Source organism: Saccostrea cucullata, unplaced genomic scaffold, assembly GCF_032062105.1.
Source record: "Saccostrea cucullata isolate Sc308-1 unplaced genomic scaffold, CSIRO_AGI_Scuc_v1 ctg1356, whole genome shotgun sequence".
In the NCBI taxonomy this organism is placed as follows: Eukaryota; Metazoa; Mollusca; class Bivalvia; order Ostreida; family Ostreidae; genus Saccostrea; species Saccostrea cuccullata.
The window spans coordinates 52,456-67,186 of record NW_026920947.1 but is presented as its reverse complement, the minus strand read 5'-3'; the positions used below and the strand labels follow the sequence as shown (position 1 = coordinate 67,186).

Sequence of the window (14,731 nt, the reverse complement as noted above, 5' to 3'; positions counted from 1 at the left end):
AAAATCATGACCCCCTTGGGCAGGGCGGGGCCACAATGGGAAATCCAAGTTTTACATAGAAATCTTTGAAAAATCTTCTTCTCAAGAACCACTGGGCCCTTAGAGCTGAAACTTATGTGGAAGCATCCTGGGGTAGTGTAGATTCTAAATTGTTCAAATCATGACCCCCGGGGGTAGGGCGGGGCCACAATGGGGAATCCAAGTTTTACATAGAAATATATAGGAAAAATCTTTGAAAATCTTCTTCTCAAGAACCACTAGGCCCTTAGAGCTGAAACTTATGTGGAAGCATCCTGGGGTAGTGTAGATTCTAAATTGTTCAAATCATGACCCCCGGGGGTAGGGCGGGGCCACAATGGGAAATCCAAGTTTTACATAGAAATATATAGGAAAAATCTTTGAAAATCTTCTTCTCAAGAACCACTGGGCCAGAAAAGCTAAAACTTTAGTGCACATGGAAGCATCCTGGGGTAGTGTAGATTTCAAAATGTCTAAATTATGATCAGTGGGGTAGGGTGAGGTCGCAGTATGTATTTAAAGGGGGAAATCTGGTAAAGAACAGAATGGTCAAAGCTTCTCAGGTGAGCGATGTGGCCCATGGGTCTCTTGTTGAAGAATTTTATTGAATTTTACTATGCATTCCCATGTAAAAACTTGATCTCCCATTGTGGCCACACCCTTGCCAAAGAGGTCATGATTTGAACAAACTTGAATCTACACTACACGAAGATTTTTCAACATAACTATGACCAATCATGGCTTTGCTGTTCTAGAGAAGATTTTTCCTAAGTTTTCCTTTGTTAAACTTTGATCCCCCATTGTGCCTCCCTCCCCCACCACTAAGGTTCATGAGTTAAACAAACTGGAATCTACACTTTCAGAGGATGCTTCCATATAATCATGACCAATCACGGCTTTGCAGTTCTTGCGAAAGATTTTTTTCAAAGATTTTTCCTATTTCTTCCTATGTTAAACTTTGATACCCAATTGTGGCCCCGCCCTACCCCTGGGGGTCATGATTTGAACAAAATTAAATCTTCCTTTCAATTTCAGAAGATGCTTCTTCATGATTTCATCTTTCCTGGCCCAGTGAATCTTGAGAAGAGGATTTTTAAAGATTTTTCCTATGATTTTCTATGTTAAACTTTGATACCCCATTGAAGCACCACCCTAGCCCCGGGGGTCATGATTTGAACAAACTTGAATCTTCGCTACCCGACGATGATTCCACGAGTTTCATTTTTCCTGGCCCTGTGGATCTGGAGAAGAAGATTTTTAAAGATTTTTCCTATGTGTTTCTATGTTAAACTTTGATACCCCATTGTGGCCACATCCTACTCCTTGGGGTCATCATTTGAACAAACTTGAATCTACGCTACACTACCTGGGGATCATTCCACATGAGTTTCATCTTTCCTGGCCCTGTGGTTCTGGAGAAGAATAATTTTAAAGATTTTTCCTATGTGTTCCTTTGTTAAACTCTGATATCCCATTGTGGCCCCACCCTACCCCCGGCACTCAGGACCATTGGGCAGGGGGGATCTTTTTCGTGCCAGCACCTACTGCGACACGGGGCCTCGGTTTATACGGTCTCATCCGAAGGACCGGTCTCCACGTCCCACAGTGGGATGCGAACTCGCGAGGTAAGGATTAACCCCTTACTTCGCTACTCTAGAGCAGACGCTCTAGCCAGTGCGCCATGCGGGCGACTGGCCCAGTGGTTCTGGAGAAGAAGATTTTTAAAAGATGACATTAATGTTTTACTAATGAGTGAAAATAACAGTGTGTAAGAATATCTAAACAACTATTTTAAAAAAACCAAACATTGAAGTTATCCACGTTTGTCTGAACTTCAAACAGATAATGAAACTTGATTTCATTGCTTTAATCCCTCAAAACAAAACAATAAGATGTACTAGACAAAAATAGCCAAGGTCTGAAAAAAGCAAAAAATTTCAAAAGCACAAAAATAGTTTTATATGTCATTTTCTTAAATATTAGTAGTCTTGTTGTTCAAAGTCTTTTTCGGAGAGGCAGTTCAATATTTCAGGAGAAGTCTAGAAAGCAAATTTTTGCAAAAATATCGAAAGGTTTATGAGAGGATGGAACCAGAATCAGGAATCCAAGTGAATTTTAAAGATTTTTCCTATGTGTTTCTATGTTAAACTTTGATACCCCATTGTGGCCACACCCTACTCCTGGGGGTCATCATTTGAACAAACTTGAATCTACGCTACACTACCTGGGGATCATTCCACATGAGTTTCATCTTTCCTGGCCCTGTGGTTCTGGAGAAGAATAATTTTAAAGATTTTTTCCTATGTGTTCTTTTGTTAAACTCTGATATCCCATTGTGGCCCCACCCTACCCCCGGCACTCAGGACCATTGGGCAGGGAGGGATCTTTTTCGTGCCAGCACCTACTGCGACACGGGGCCTCGGTTTATACGGTCTCATCCGAAGGACCGGTGTCGTATAGTGAGACTTCCCCCATAGTGAGGCTTCACTATATAGTGAGTCTTCCCCTCGGAAGGCTGGCTATATAGTGATATTCCCCCCGGAAGAATGGCTATATAGTGAGACTTCCCCCACGGATATCCATTATAACATATGCATGTACATTGAGATGATATAATATATATAATATGTATACCCTTTCCTTTACATGTATTGATAACGAATAATTTTATTAGTTCACGAGTCACTTATATGAAATGTTCTGATTGTTTTCAGCATTTGAATAAAAAAATTGATAGCATAGTTTTTTTTGTTTGTTTCTCTGTTTGTGTACAAACATTAGATATATATTTACACATTAGATATGGTTCAACCGATTTAATAAAAAATGTAGCGAAAAGAAGAAAAATTTATAGTACTTTAAGACTATGGGAGAAATAAAATAATTTTGCTCGAATGTGAAAAATAAAACATGCATTCCAAATCTCATTTATGATTTTCTTAGTTCCTAACTATATTTATCGAAAGTTTCATGTACATAAAGTTTAAATCTACTTTAAGGATAATTTTAAGCATCATTTAATAGATATGCTGAAAAATTTCATTTACTTTATCCACAGGGACGTTTACAATATTAAAGACTTCATAGATCAGTGGTTTGACAAAAATTTACACTATAGCACATAAATCTCAGATTTTTATGAAAGGTCCGTAACTGATCATGATTCAATTTGCTGAAATCACGAGAGAGTCAGTGATTTGAGCGCCGTGGTCGTTTTTCTCCAATTGACGAAAACCAGTATACAAGCATTTTATAAAACAAACATTAAAATTATTACAACTTCATGTATTAAATATAAGCAGATAAAACCCGTTTTGATAACAAAAAATATTGGAAAAGTAATAGTTCACCGATTTTCTTGAAATAATATATTATTTATCTCAGGATCAGAGGCACTTAGATTTATTTTTATTAAATACATATATTTCAGAACATATACCTAAATTTATTTATTATTATTATTTATTAATTTTGTTTAACATAAGTGAGGAATTTAAAATTAAAAAAAATACAATATAAAAATGACTAAAATATACATGTTTAATATGTATTTTGCATAACTTTATTGAATATCTCCTCCCCCCTCTCTCTCTTTCTCTACTAATATATGTACATGTACATGTATTTCTCTCATTGTGATTTTTTTTCTTTCAATTCTGTCTGTCCGTTCGTAATACAGTCCATGTTTTTCGTTCTGTCTATTCCTTTTTTACGTGTACTCAAACATCCAATCGTCCAAACCCAGTTTAATAAAATATCTTTAAATAAATAATTTTTTTAAAACACGACCAAAATGAAAAAAATAATTGTATGAATTGATGTATGGGTGTGATGAGCAGGGGATGCACACATTTTCATGCAATTTTTCCGGTCATAAATTTAAAAAAAGGGGGGGGGGGATTAAGCCCAATCCATGCATCCGGTGCCTTTGCTAAAATATGCATGACAGTCAGAATTTGATTTAAAGTGTATTAGAACTCAAATCCATCTTATTTGATTTTATAGTGAAGTAATTTCATTAATATCACGCAAATTTAATTTCAAAATGAAATACAAATCCACAAAATACTTCATAAAATTTATAAAAGTTAAAAGGTCCCTAAAGCATACAATAAATATTTAATTATGTCAATGTATATAAAATCCAAACCGAAAACCGAAGGGGGAAGACTCACTATGGTCATTATGGGGGTAGTCTCACTATATAGCCATATTTCCCCCAGGGGGGAAGTCTCACTATGGCGGAAGTCTCACTATATGACACCGGTCTCCACGTCCCACAGTGGGATGCGAACTCGCGAGGTAAGGATTAACCCCTTACTTCGCTACTCTAGAGCAGACGCTCTAGCCACCGCGCCGCGCGGGCGACTGGCCCAGTGGTTCTGGAGAAGAAGATTTTTAAAAGATGACATTAATGTTTTACTAATTCATAATTATCTCCCCTTGGAAGAGGACATAACCCTTCATTCGAAGAAACTTGAATCCCCTTTACCTAAGGATAGTTTGTGGCAAGTTTGGTTGAAATTGGCCCAGTGGTTCTTAAGAAGATGTAAGTCAGCCGCAGTCATTAGAATGACTTTGTCTAGACCAACTGTTCAAGGTTAAAGTTTCAATTACAAGCTCGAGAGGTCAAATAGGTTGTTACCTAAAGAAAGGCATTGTCGGGAGAAACACATGAAATATGAGAGCTACAAACATATAGGTAATGTTAAACAGACGAACAGGGCAAAACTATATACCCCCGAAACTTCGAATACGGGGGTTTGCAACGATGCAAAATAACGGACCAATATCACTAATAACAAATGTACATAAATTTAATTTATAGATGGGAGATAATCGAGATAGTGTTGATATGAACGTTATTTGGAGTTTTTCGTTTACACGTTTTATCTACAAAGAGGAGAAGAAGACAAACAAAACAACAAAAAATGGCCGACAAACAGGACATGTAAAATACGGCTTCATATCCACCAGTGACGTCACGAATTAATCCTGCAATGAAAAAAAGTGAAAATCGTTATCATATAAAATGGAGTGCAATTCAACCTTTTTTTCCCCAGAATATTTGTACAAAAACTTACCACATATATACCCCCCTAATACTGTGCACAATCCATACGCTGTGAATTCCGTAGCCATTCCTATAGAACTCAAATTTAGTGGTAATGATTGCACCACAACTGGCACACTCTGCGAGACAATTAAACCTAAACAGATTCCGTAGATCAAAGTACCTCCGCACAGAACGGTGTAAGTTTCCACAAAGAATGGGAAAATGGCAAAACTGACAGCAATTACTGCGAAGATATAACCCCAGTGATAGATAATTTTGGTCCGACTGAAAGGAGAACAAGAATAAGATTTCATATTTAAGGGAAAGAACATTTATATTTTGACAGAATGCAAATTAAATAAATAAGTAAACTTTTAAATAAAATGTGTAGTGAATTTTCATATTTGTTTAATTCTGGCAAACCACGGCCAAAATGTACGATCCTCTCCCATTCTAGAGAGAGCTATATGTGGACTCCGGACCGTGGCTTGAGACGATGGGGTGGTATTTGATAATCATTATTTCAAAAGTCAAAGTATATTTGCAAGGCTAATACTTATAAGTATGTCCTCTCTGACATAAATTGTTTCTTTAATAAAATCTGCAACATGATTCTTCTATTTAACAAATTAGATATGTCAGCGAGAGCATTTGGCATATCGTTGTTATGCTAAAAATTCAATCAAACAATGTTAATTGAGAACAGCAAATAAGGACCCCTGAAAACCTTAGAGGGAGGATCAGATCTCGCGATAGAGTAAGTATCCCCTGTCAAACAGACCCCTCCCACTCCTTCTCCTGACGTGATCCTTTTAACGTGGCCAATTTACCGTAGAAATCCGAAGATAATTAAAAAATAATGGTATAAAAAGTATATAAAAACATCAATGATATTCAGTCCAACAATATATTGTATTGCAAACAATGTCATTGTTGTGATCATAAAATTTGGGAAATGTTGACTTGAGATGGTGATAACCTTGTATTATCAATTATTTGTCAGTAGTCTACCTTGTTTTAGAAAATGTCATTGCGCGTTTAATCAACTAGAAGACACAAAACACCTTATATATATAGGCGATAATGGTATTTTGTATTAGGAATAAGAGTTGACAAACACAGTTTTATCCATCATTTTTATGACTAAGCTTTGCTGTAAGTTTGCCATCTAATATGTAATAGTTATGTGAGTCATGCTCTTTGATGTCTTTTATTTTGAATTTAATATTGGTATGATACTTTGCATTAGTGTAATGTACTCTTTTGGGTTTATCAAGTGCTCCTAAATTGACTTTAGCCGTATTTTCTCCTACATTATTGATACTTGGCTAGATGATTAGTACATATACTGACTGGTACAGCCTATAGTTTTAATCAGAATTTTTCTACTACTAATTACCCAAAGAAAGGGTCCAAAGTCCCTGCCAGTATCCGTCCTAATAGACTAGAAACTCCGCTAATTGTAAGCAGCAAGGCGGCATCTTGTTTGGTGTAATTGTTAGAAACAACGAAATCAGGAAGAAACCAGGGAACTACATATCCTGTTCAAAATAAGACATGAAAGGTTTCTCTTTATATAAATCCTTTTTCTAATATTGTTCAATTAATTATCCATCGAATGATAAAATAATCTATTTTAATCTGACAACAATTTACCATATATTCCAAACAGAATCATAACAAACAAATATGTTGAATATGTTCTGTTTTTAAAAATAGCAATTTGATCTGCCCAATTGAATTCTTTGGCTTTTGATGGTCCATCTAATGGTGGTAGATTAAACTGGATCACAATTCCAATAAGAAGCAGATGAAGAAATAGTCCGCTGGTCATCATAAAGGTGCCCCTCCACCCGAATTGACTCAGGAAAAACTCCGTCATATACGGCGTTGTCAGCAGCCCCAGCCCTGCCCCCACGGTCATTATTGTTAGAAACTTGGATACGGATTGTCTGGTAAAGGCCCGACTTATGTAGACGTAGGACAAGAGTACCGGAAACACGCAGGCGCATCCTAAAATTTAAATACATGTACATGTACATTCTTTCAGGTTCTTAGATGGCCGATATCAGCCTGTACATATTTCGACTGCTATTGAAATTTGTACATCTAAAATGTACATTGATATGTATATTTTGCAATGACAGTGCACACTTCGTGTTCTTAACTTTTTTCTGTACATGTACATTTTGCAATGACATTGCACACTTTATGCTCTTAACTTTTGTCTGTACATGTACAAAATGACAAAAAGGCAAATGTCAAAACGTGAACGGTTGAAACACATTTGCTTCTGATTACAACTCCTGGTCGGCGAAAAACGATTAAATATGAATTAAATTAGACAAGGCACTGAGAAGATTAGTTTTGCGATAAAAAGGATGAGAAATATTAAAAGAAAATGTAAACATTCTTGTGAACATTAAAACTAATGATCAAATTTGTCTCCTTTTACTGAAAAGAATGAAATTCCAATAGATTAAAATCACCTTCCACAAACATTTCTTGTACAATGAATTGCCCTCATCCAACCCAGAAAATGATGACTATATAGTTTATACTCCTTTTTGATCAAAAGTAAAGGGAAGTTGCAAAGGACATTTTATAATCGAGTAAGAGTCTAACCATAATATAACGTAAGATGAATTTGTGACCTCAAATGTAACCTTTGACCATCATTTAAAAAACTGTAACATTGCGTTTCATAAAGTATTCAGTAATTAACCATAACACAATACTTTCTTGAAAAAACAAAAGGTCTTAAGTGTTTTCGACTTTGCTACCCTTAAAACATCTTACAGGTGTATACTACGTCTACGTCCCAGCCCCGAATTGTGTTATCATTGCTGGCATAGTGTTTTACAAAACAAATCTTGTTTTGATATTAATTGTTCAACTTTTCCCCGTTGTACACTTTTATTCATATTTAATGGTTTTTCGCCGACCAGGAATTGTAATTAAGAGCATATGCGTTTCAACCGCTCACGTTTTGACATTTGCCTTTTTGCCATTTTGTACATTTACAGACAAAAATTAAGAGCACAAAGTGTGCACTGTCATTGCAAAATGTACATGTCAATGTACATTTTAGATGTACAAATTTTAAAAGCAGTCGGAATTTGTACAGGCTGATATCGGCCATCGTAGGTTCTTGCTATAATTATTTCGAGAACAGTATTTGAGTATATATATTTCTCAATGCTCTCAAAGCAAGTTTTGGTTGTTGGCAAGATTATCTCAATGCAGATGAATTTTTCTTCCAAAAAATGAATAAATCAAGTTATAGGCTCCCTTATGATAAATACAAATAAGTTCTGTCAAAACGTTGAAGCAAAGTTACTGCACTGCAACATCCATATATTAAATATTCATCATCAAAACAGATGTCTCTAACCTTTCAACACGCTGTGCTCAGTTTCTATTAAATATTAACGAAAGCTTCTCACTTACTTCAGTTGAAACATCTAAGGACCCAGAAAGGTTCACATCTGAAATCGGTAACTCACCCGCACCGATCCCGATAAGGAGGACGACTGTGGTCATGCTTTGTGCGAAGGCTGAGGATAAGATACAGGCGCTTCCTAGCAGAGTCGCTGCTATTATACACGGGAATTCACCCACTCGTCTGATCACCATTTCACCAATCACTCCTGTTGGACATGTCTAGTTGATTTAACATACACAAAATTACGTTAAACAAAAGAGACCACAAAGTCACCTAAACAATCTTTTCAAAGAAGTCAAAATTTGGAATATTTTTTGCCAAAAATTTAAACCTTGACAATTTGTGGAGAGAAATCTCTGATTTTCAAAAAAAGGATTAGTTGATTTGAAAGCCTAGGTATATTTCATTGCATTCACTGATAAATTACCTCCTCCAAAAGCAATGCCACGAAATAAGGACAACATGAGGGCGGCTTCGGAAGCCTCGGCGTCAAACTCTCTAGTAATGTCAACATAAACGATTCCCAGCATGGAGGAGGGCATTGCTATCGCTATAAACTGTATCAGAAGACACCCCACAAAGACGATATAGCGCCTGTAGGTCTTGTCATAGCGCTCCCTGTATAAGAAAATTATGCTTATGACTGAAAATTTAATTAAAACAAGCTTTGTGTGTGAAACACTGATGTCCCCGTATGGCAGCTTATAATTCTCAAATGCGGGCCAACCTCAAAAGTCAAGATCAAACGGTCAAAATTGTTGGTATCTAAAGGATGGTTTTGTAACGAGGAATACACCTTTGAAAGTTCCAGTACGGATCTGTTCAAAAGGTACGACCAAGGTTAAAATTTTTAAAAGTGGGTCAAACTCTAATTATAGAACTAATTATTCAGAAGTTATGGTCAAGTAAATTTCCAAGATCGACAGGTTAAATTTGGTGACACCCAAAGAAAGGTCTTGTCACAAGGAATGCACTTGTGAAGTATGTAAGCCATAGTCGATCCACTCAAAAGTTATGGTCGAGCTTTACGGTTTTTTTTTGCGATCAAACAGACAAACAGACGAACGGACAGTGCAAAAAACTATATACGAGGGCTGTTCATTAAAATATGTCCTCGGTGCTCGGAAAGCAAGAAAAAACGCTTTTCAAGGATTTAGCCTTAATGATTTTACTTAAATATTCTCTTTTAATTGAAACACATGTCCGTAACATTGCATTCAATTTCTGATTGTTTTTAAAACACATTTTTGAGCATTGCCCTTCGTATACTGGAATATAGCAGATCCTATGATTTCCTGGACTTGTTTCTTCTTTCTGAAAGGTGCTTTTTTCAAGCTTGGAAAATGAAACAAGTGAAAGGGTAAAAGATCTGGCGAATATTGTTGGTTTGACAAAACATCAACTTTCTGTTTATCCCCAAAACTACTTTACTCTTCATGGCCTGTGGGTTTGGACGCTGTCTTTACGAAATTTAATCCACTTGGATTCCTGATTCTGGTTCCATCCTCTCATAAACCTTTCGATATTTTTGCTTTCTAGACTTCTCCTGAAATATTGAACTGCCTCTCCGAAAAAGACTTTGAACAACAAGACTACTAATATTTAAGAAAATGACATATAAAACTATTTTTGTGCTTTTGAAATTTTTTGCTTTTTTCAGACCTTGGCTATTTTTATCAAGTGCATCTTATTGTTCTGTTTTGAGGGATTAAAGCAATGAAATCAAGTTTCATTATCTGTTTGAAATTCAGACAAACGTGGATAACTTCAATTTTTGTTTTTTTTAAAATAGTTGTTTAGATATTCTTATACACTGTTGTTTTCACTCATTTTTCAAAAAATAGGGTGACCATTGAGTACTAAGCTTTTTTACTGTCAAATGTTTCTTTAAAACTTTGTAAATTACCCCCAAAGTGATGCTTATCAATTTTGCTATGCATCTTCAATTCAATCAAACATCATCATTGATTATTTGTTGAATTTTCGCAAACATTACATTGGTTGTTTTAAGTATTTGTCGCCTAGGACGGTACCCATTTTTGATGCCCATTATATCATTTGTGTTCATTTAAATCCATCTGCTCATGTGTCTATAAAACAGACATTAGTTGCTGTAAATTTCACATATTTCAGGGAATATTTCTTTAGGATTCTTACCAAGTTTTACAGCAGCTTTCATGAAGAGTTTAATTTCCCTCTTGTTTACTGGTTCTTAACCATTCATTTTTACTGCAGTGTCTCTAATAGTCCTTGTTTTCCTGCTTCTCACAATGAAACATGTGATGAAAAGTGATCAAATGAACTGTAATCAATTCATTTAAGATTCAATCATGGAAGAAAGTCAAGCTTAATGTCATATGATTTCTATATTGTATGTCATAGAGCTCAGGACATTATTTATTGAACAGCCCTCGTACCCTCGAATCTTCGATAACTTGGACAGACCAATGTTAATCACATGTACATTACCTAAACTTTTTGGATTGTTTCTGTAGATTAACTTAAGAGTGGATAGGAATGGATATTTATCAATCATTTTTCTAAATGCACATAAACAAATACGATTGATTGGTTGTCTGTTGTTTTACGTCCCCTTCAAAAATTGTACATCCATAGAGACGTCGCCATATACTGGTAAAAGACTTTAAATTTAGACTTTTATTCGGCATTCAGGGCCATTGAGCTGTGAGAGATAATTATTGTGCTAACACCTTCGTGCAAAAAGGCCTAAATTTTTAAGTTTTCATCCAGAGGACTTGCAACTTTCACTATAAAGTGAGACCAGTTGCTACTTATTTTATTTTAACGACTTATGTCAGTTAAGACCGGGGTTTATAACCATGACCTTCTGTGAAGTGAACGTGCGCTCGAAATACATCACCTCCCATATGATTACATGTATACTGGCAAAACCAATGTTTTGCTCTGAGAAACCCAGAATAAGTGTCAGATCAAAAAGTAAAATAGGAGCTCACAATGACCATACATAATCATAATAAAGAATCTGTAAAAATATAATAAAATTTTATTCAGTGGTATATAGGATGAGTTGCGGATAAGAGATGGGTATCTATCAATATAGTAGAAAGAATGGCAGTTTCCATGTTTTACTATGGGAAAATCTTATTATGTCTTATATCTGTCCGATCAAAAAATAAAATAAAACCTGCCTAATGGCCCTGTGTAGCAAAGATTCTGTGAAAGTTTCATTAAATTTCATTTAGAGTTATAAGAGGAGTTGCGGATAAGATGGGTACCCCAAATCTGGTTTTCGCGTTTAACGGGCTATATATAATGTAGACAGTAAATAAAAATTTCGCTTGTTTAGAAGTAAGTTGTGTGTAAAAACAATTTATTTTGCCTGTAATTGCCCGTATTTAAAAAATATATTTGCACCATTACGGAGATGCTGTGGAATTGTAGCTCTCTCCAGAAAATATCTGGAAAAATGGAGAGAGCTACATCATTGCAGCTTCTGGATGCCCTCCTGCTTTTAAAGTTATAAAAAAAAATGCATGTAAAGGGTATCAAACTTGTGGCCATACAGGTACTGCACTTAACACTATAAAATAAGACGTTTGCACATACTCACCTCAAGGCTTCCGAATTTTCTTTTCCTTTGATTGTCATTTTGGCTTTATGCAACTAAAAGAAAATAAAAGACATATCTTTGATCATGATAAGCAAAGTAAAATGATCTGGATACACGTTTGCCAATCATGTCCCATCAACATCATCATATTTCTAGTGTTTCTCGTTCACGCACATGATGTAGCATAAACGACGCCAATTAACATTCTTAAATTGTGGCATGTCTTTCGATATCAGTGGGGTACAATTTAATTCAATCATACATATTCACGTGAAAAAGAGACATTATAGAGGAAGAAACAGAACTATTGCACTGAATAATGATCTCCCCAAGATTCATGGCAAAACATGACCTACTGAAAAACGACCTGTCCGTAATTGTCTTTGAAAGGTTAAAATCCAACGAGCAGTCTATATGGTAGGTCTGCGAACAAATGATTTTATACCATCGTATCTGAAGCTGCCAGCACATTGGTACATAACTGCAAGATAAAAACCATGCAAGATAGCTACAGATAAAAAAAAATACAAAAAATGTGTGGTAAAAACCCAAGACTGGATTTCAGATTCAGTAATATAATTTTTTTATAATACATATTTTGATTTTTTTTTTATTTTCCACCTAAGTAATATAATACAGCAAAGTAGAAAATGCAAACACTCCTCCCAGAACTAAGTCTTATATAGAAGAATGGCATCAGTCCAGCCAAGTCTTTCAATTACGATCTCTTAAAATAAATTTCCCCGTAACCTTTTGATAGAGAGTTGATCCAAAAGTAATTCACAACTACGATGAAATTGATACTAGTCGACGTAAAGCAACAAATTATAAATAATAATGAAAGCTGTATTTATTTCAAATCAGACCTGAAAATTTCAATTCAACATGATTACTTTTAAAAAAATGGATTTTATATAATGTGCAATAATGGTACAAGTAATTGCAGAATCTATATAAATAATTGTAACGTCATATCATGGATATGGGCTGTCATACATTTAACGTTTCTCAAATAAAAAGACACATAGCGGGTTCCAGTAAATGTTCAACCAAGCCTCTTTCCTTACTCCTCACTTAGATATTGACAGTAGTGAAGAAAAAAACTTCAAGAGTACTGTGCAACAATATATTCAAGAAGTGGTGTGAATCAGATGTGGATACTAGTACTCAGAAATTTGAAAGAACTTTTGGGCAAGTTGAAATCACGCATAAGATTTTGCTCAGTGCTCCACAAGATTTTAGCAAAATCAATAGTTTTAAAACTGTCAAAATATTTTGAACAGTACCATAAGACAGAGTGTTCATTTCGCTTTACGTAACAGAAACATGCATGTCATATGACAACATCAAACTCCAGTAAGAAGCATTTCCTCTCATCTTTTGGTCCTCACGTCCTCTGCTGATTATGCATTCAATGAACCAGTTTTAGATGCTCTTTTAATGTGTTTGTATTTTTTCAAAATGCATCCTTTTTTCCAAAAAAAATTCTCAATGTAAATTTTTATTTGAAGAATAAAAAATGACACAAATTATGTTTTTAAAAATTATTTGGGACGCGTTTTACACCCCCTATGCTAAAGTTTTAAACATCTATAAAATGAATTCAACTTAACATTATTAAACAAAAATTTCAATATTGATTACATTTACATATTTGCTTTGTATTTGATAATATGAAACCAATTATAAAAAATACGGACACTGTGTCTTTACTTTTAGATCAACCCTCGTATTTAGGCTACCTTAATCAATCAAGTGACCTCCTGCTGTTTGTTTTTGTGCATCGTTGTGCGTCGGTTGTAATTTTACTTACATGTACATGTCTCTGGCTCAAATTATTTCAACAAATTCGGGATATAGCATCCAAAAATTGTTAATGTCATAATTTTAAAATCCGTTTGACAAAAAGATGAGACCTAAACATATCTTTACTGCATGACAGCAAGGAAGTTAAACAGATAGAATGATAATAGTAAGCAGCGAATCCTGCACAAAAACACTGAAATTAAGATAACTAACAGTATTCGAGCTCAAAGGTCCATTCATACAATGCAAAGCAGAAGCAGAGCTAACACTGAGCTCTAGATCAGGGATGGGATCAGGTGCCATGGAGGAATGAACATCCATACCTGCAATGTGCTCCTTGTCATAATCGGGAAATAACGGAAAAAGTTCGTGTGTGTGAATATTTAATAATATTTACAAGTAGTATGAAAAAGTCAATCAGCATCTGACTTAATGGTAGATTGAGTTTTCTGACAAGATAATATGTATCGACCATAAAACATGCTAATGATGACTTTAAACGAGACTGTTGGCATTCTTCTTTCATCAACTTGTTTTTCAATAACCTCCTTTTAGAATGCGTTCGTACGTAGAGCATGTCTTGCGTATCAAATCAACTGAGATATATGTATATACATGTACCTCATGTGAAGGTGATGAGGGTATGTAAGGGAAATTGAAAAGTTGAAGTCATCACGTTTATGATAAAGCTTTATTGTTAGGTTGTCATTAACGTCTTTTCTAGTAAATATAGAAATATGAAACATAAATTGTTTTACTCTGAGATCTTTTTATTTTCAAGCTCACTGAGAAATTTAAGATGGAGTCGACATAT

At 35.1% G+C, this 14,731-nt stretch overlaps 1 protein-coding gene across 2 annotated transcripts; it reads right to left on the bottom strand.

Moving 5' to 3' along the window:
* Positions 1 to 4,819: 4,819 nt before the first annotated feature.
* LOC134258810 (monocarboxylate transporter 6-like) lies at positions 4,820 to 12,341 on the bottom strand. 2 transcript variants are annotated; one of them, XM_062741394.1, is made up of 7 exons: positions 12,112 to 12,341; positions 8,947 to 9,137; positions 8,581 to 8,724; positions 6,731 to 7,087; positions 6,474 to 6,615; positions 5,103 to 5,359; positions 4,820 to 5,013 (listed from the first exon to the last, which is right to left on the bottom strand). In XM_062741394.1, exons 1-7 carry the CDS (start codon positions 12,147 to 12,149, stop codon positions 4,841 to 4,843), a joined length of 1,302 nt encoding a protein of 433 aa, XP_062597378.1. In that variant the 5' UTR covers positions 12,150 to 12,341; the 3' UTR covers positions 4,820 to 4,840. The 2 variants fall into 2 exon arrangements, with proteins under 2 accessions (XP_062597378.1, XP_062597379.1); XM_062741395.1 differs by lacking the exon at positions 12,112 to 12,341 and having other exon boundaries at positions 8,581 to 8,737; positions 8,947 to 9,119.
* Between the last annotated feature and the right edge of the window lie 2,390 nt (positions 12,342 to 14,731).

Excerpts from the sequence above, each read along its gene's own strand:
- LOC134258810 (XM_062741394.1), bottom strand. The coding sequence starts at position 12,149 with ATGACAATCAAAGGAAAAGAAAATTCGGAAGCCTTGAG. Across the intron at positions 6,616-6,730 it reads GATTCTGTTTGGAATATATG|GATATGTAGTTCCCTGGTTT; the intron begins GTAAATTGTTGT and ends TATTTTGAACAG. Across the intron at positions 5,014-5,102 it reads ATTAGGGGGGTATATATGTG|GATTAATTCGTGACGTCACT; the intron begins GTAAGTTTTTGT and ends TTTTCATTGCAG.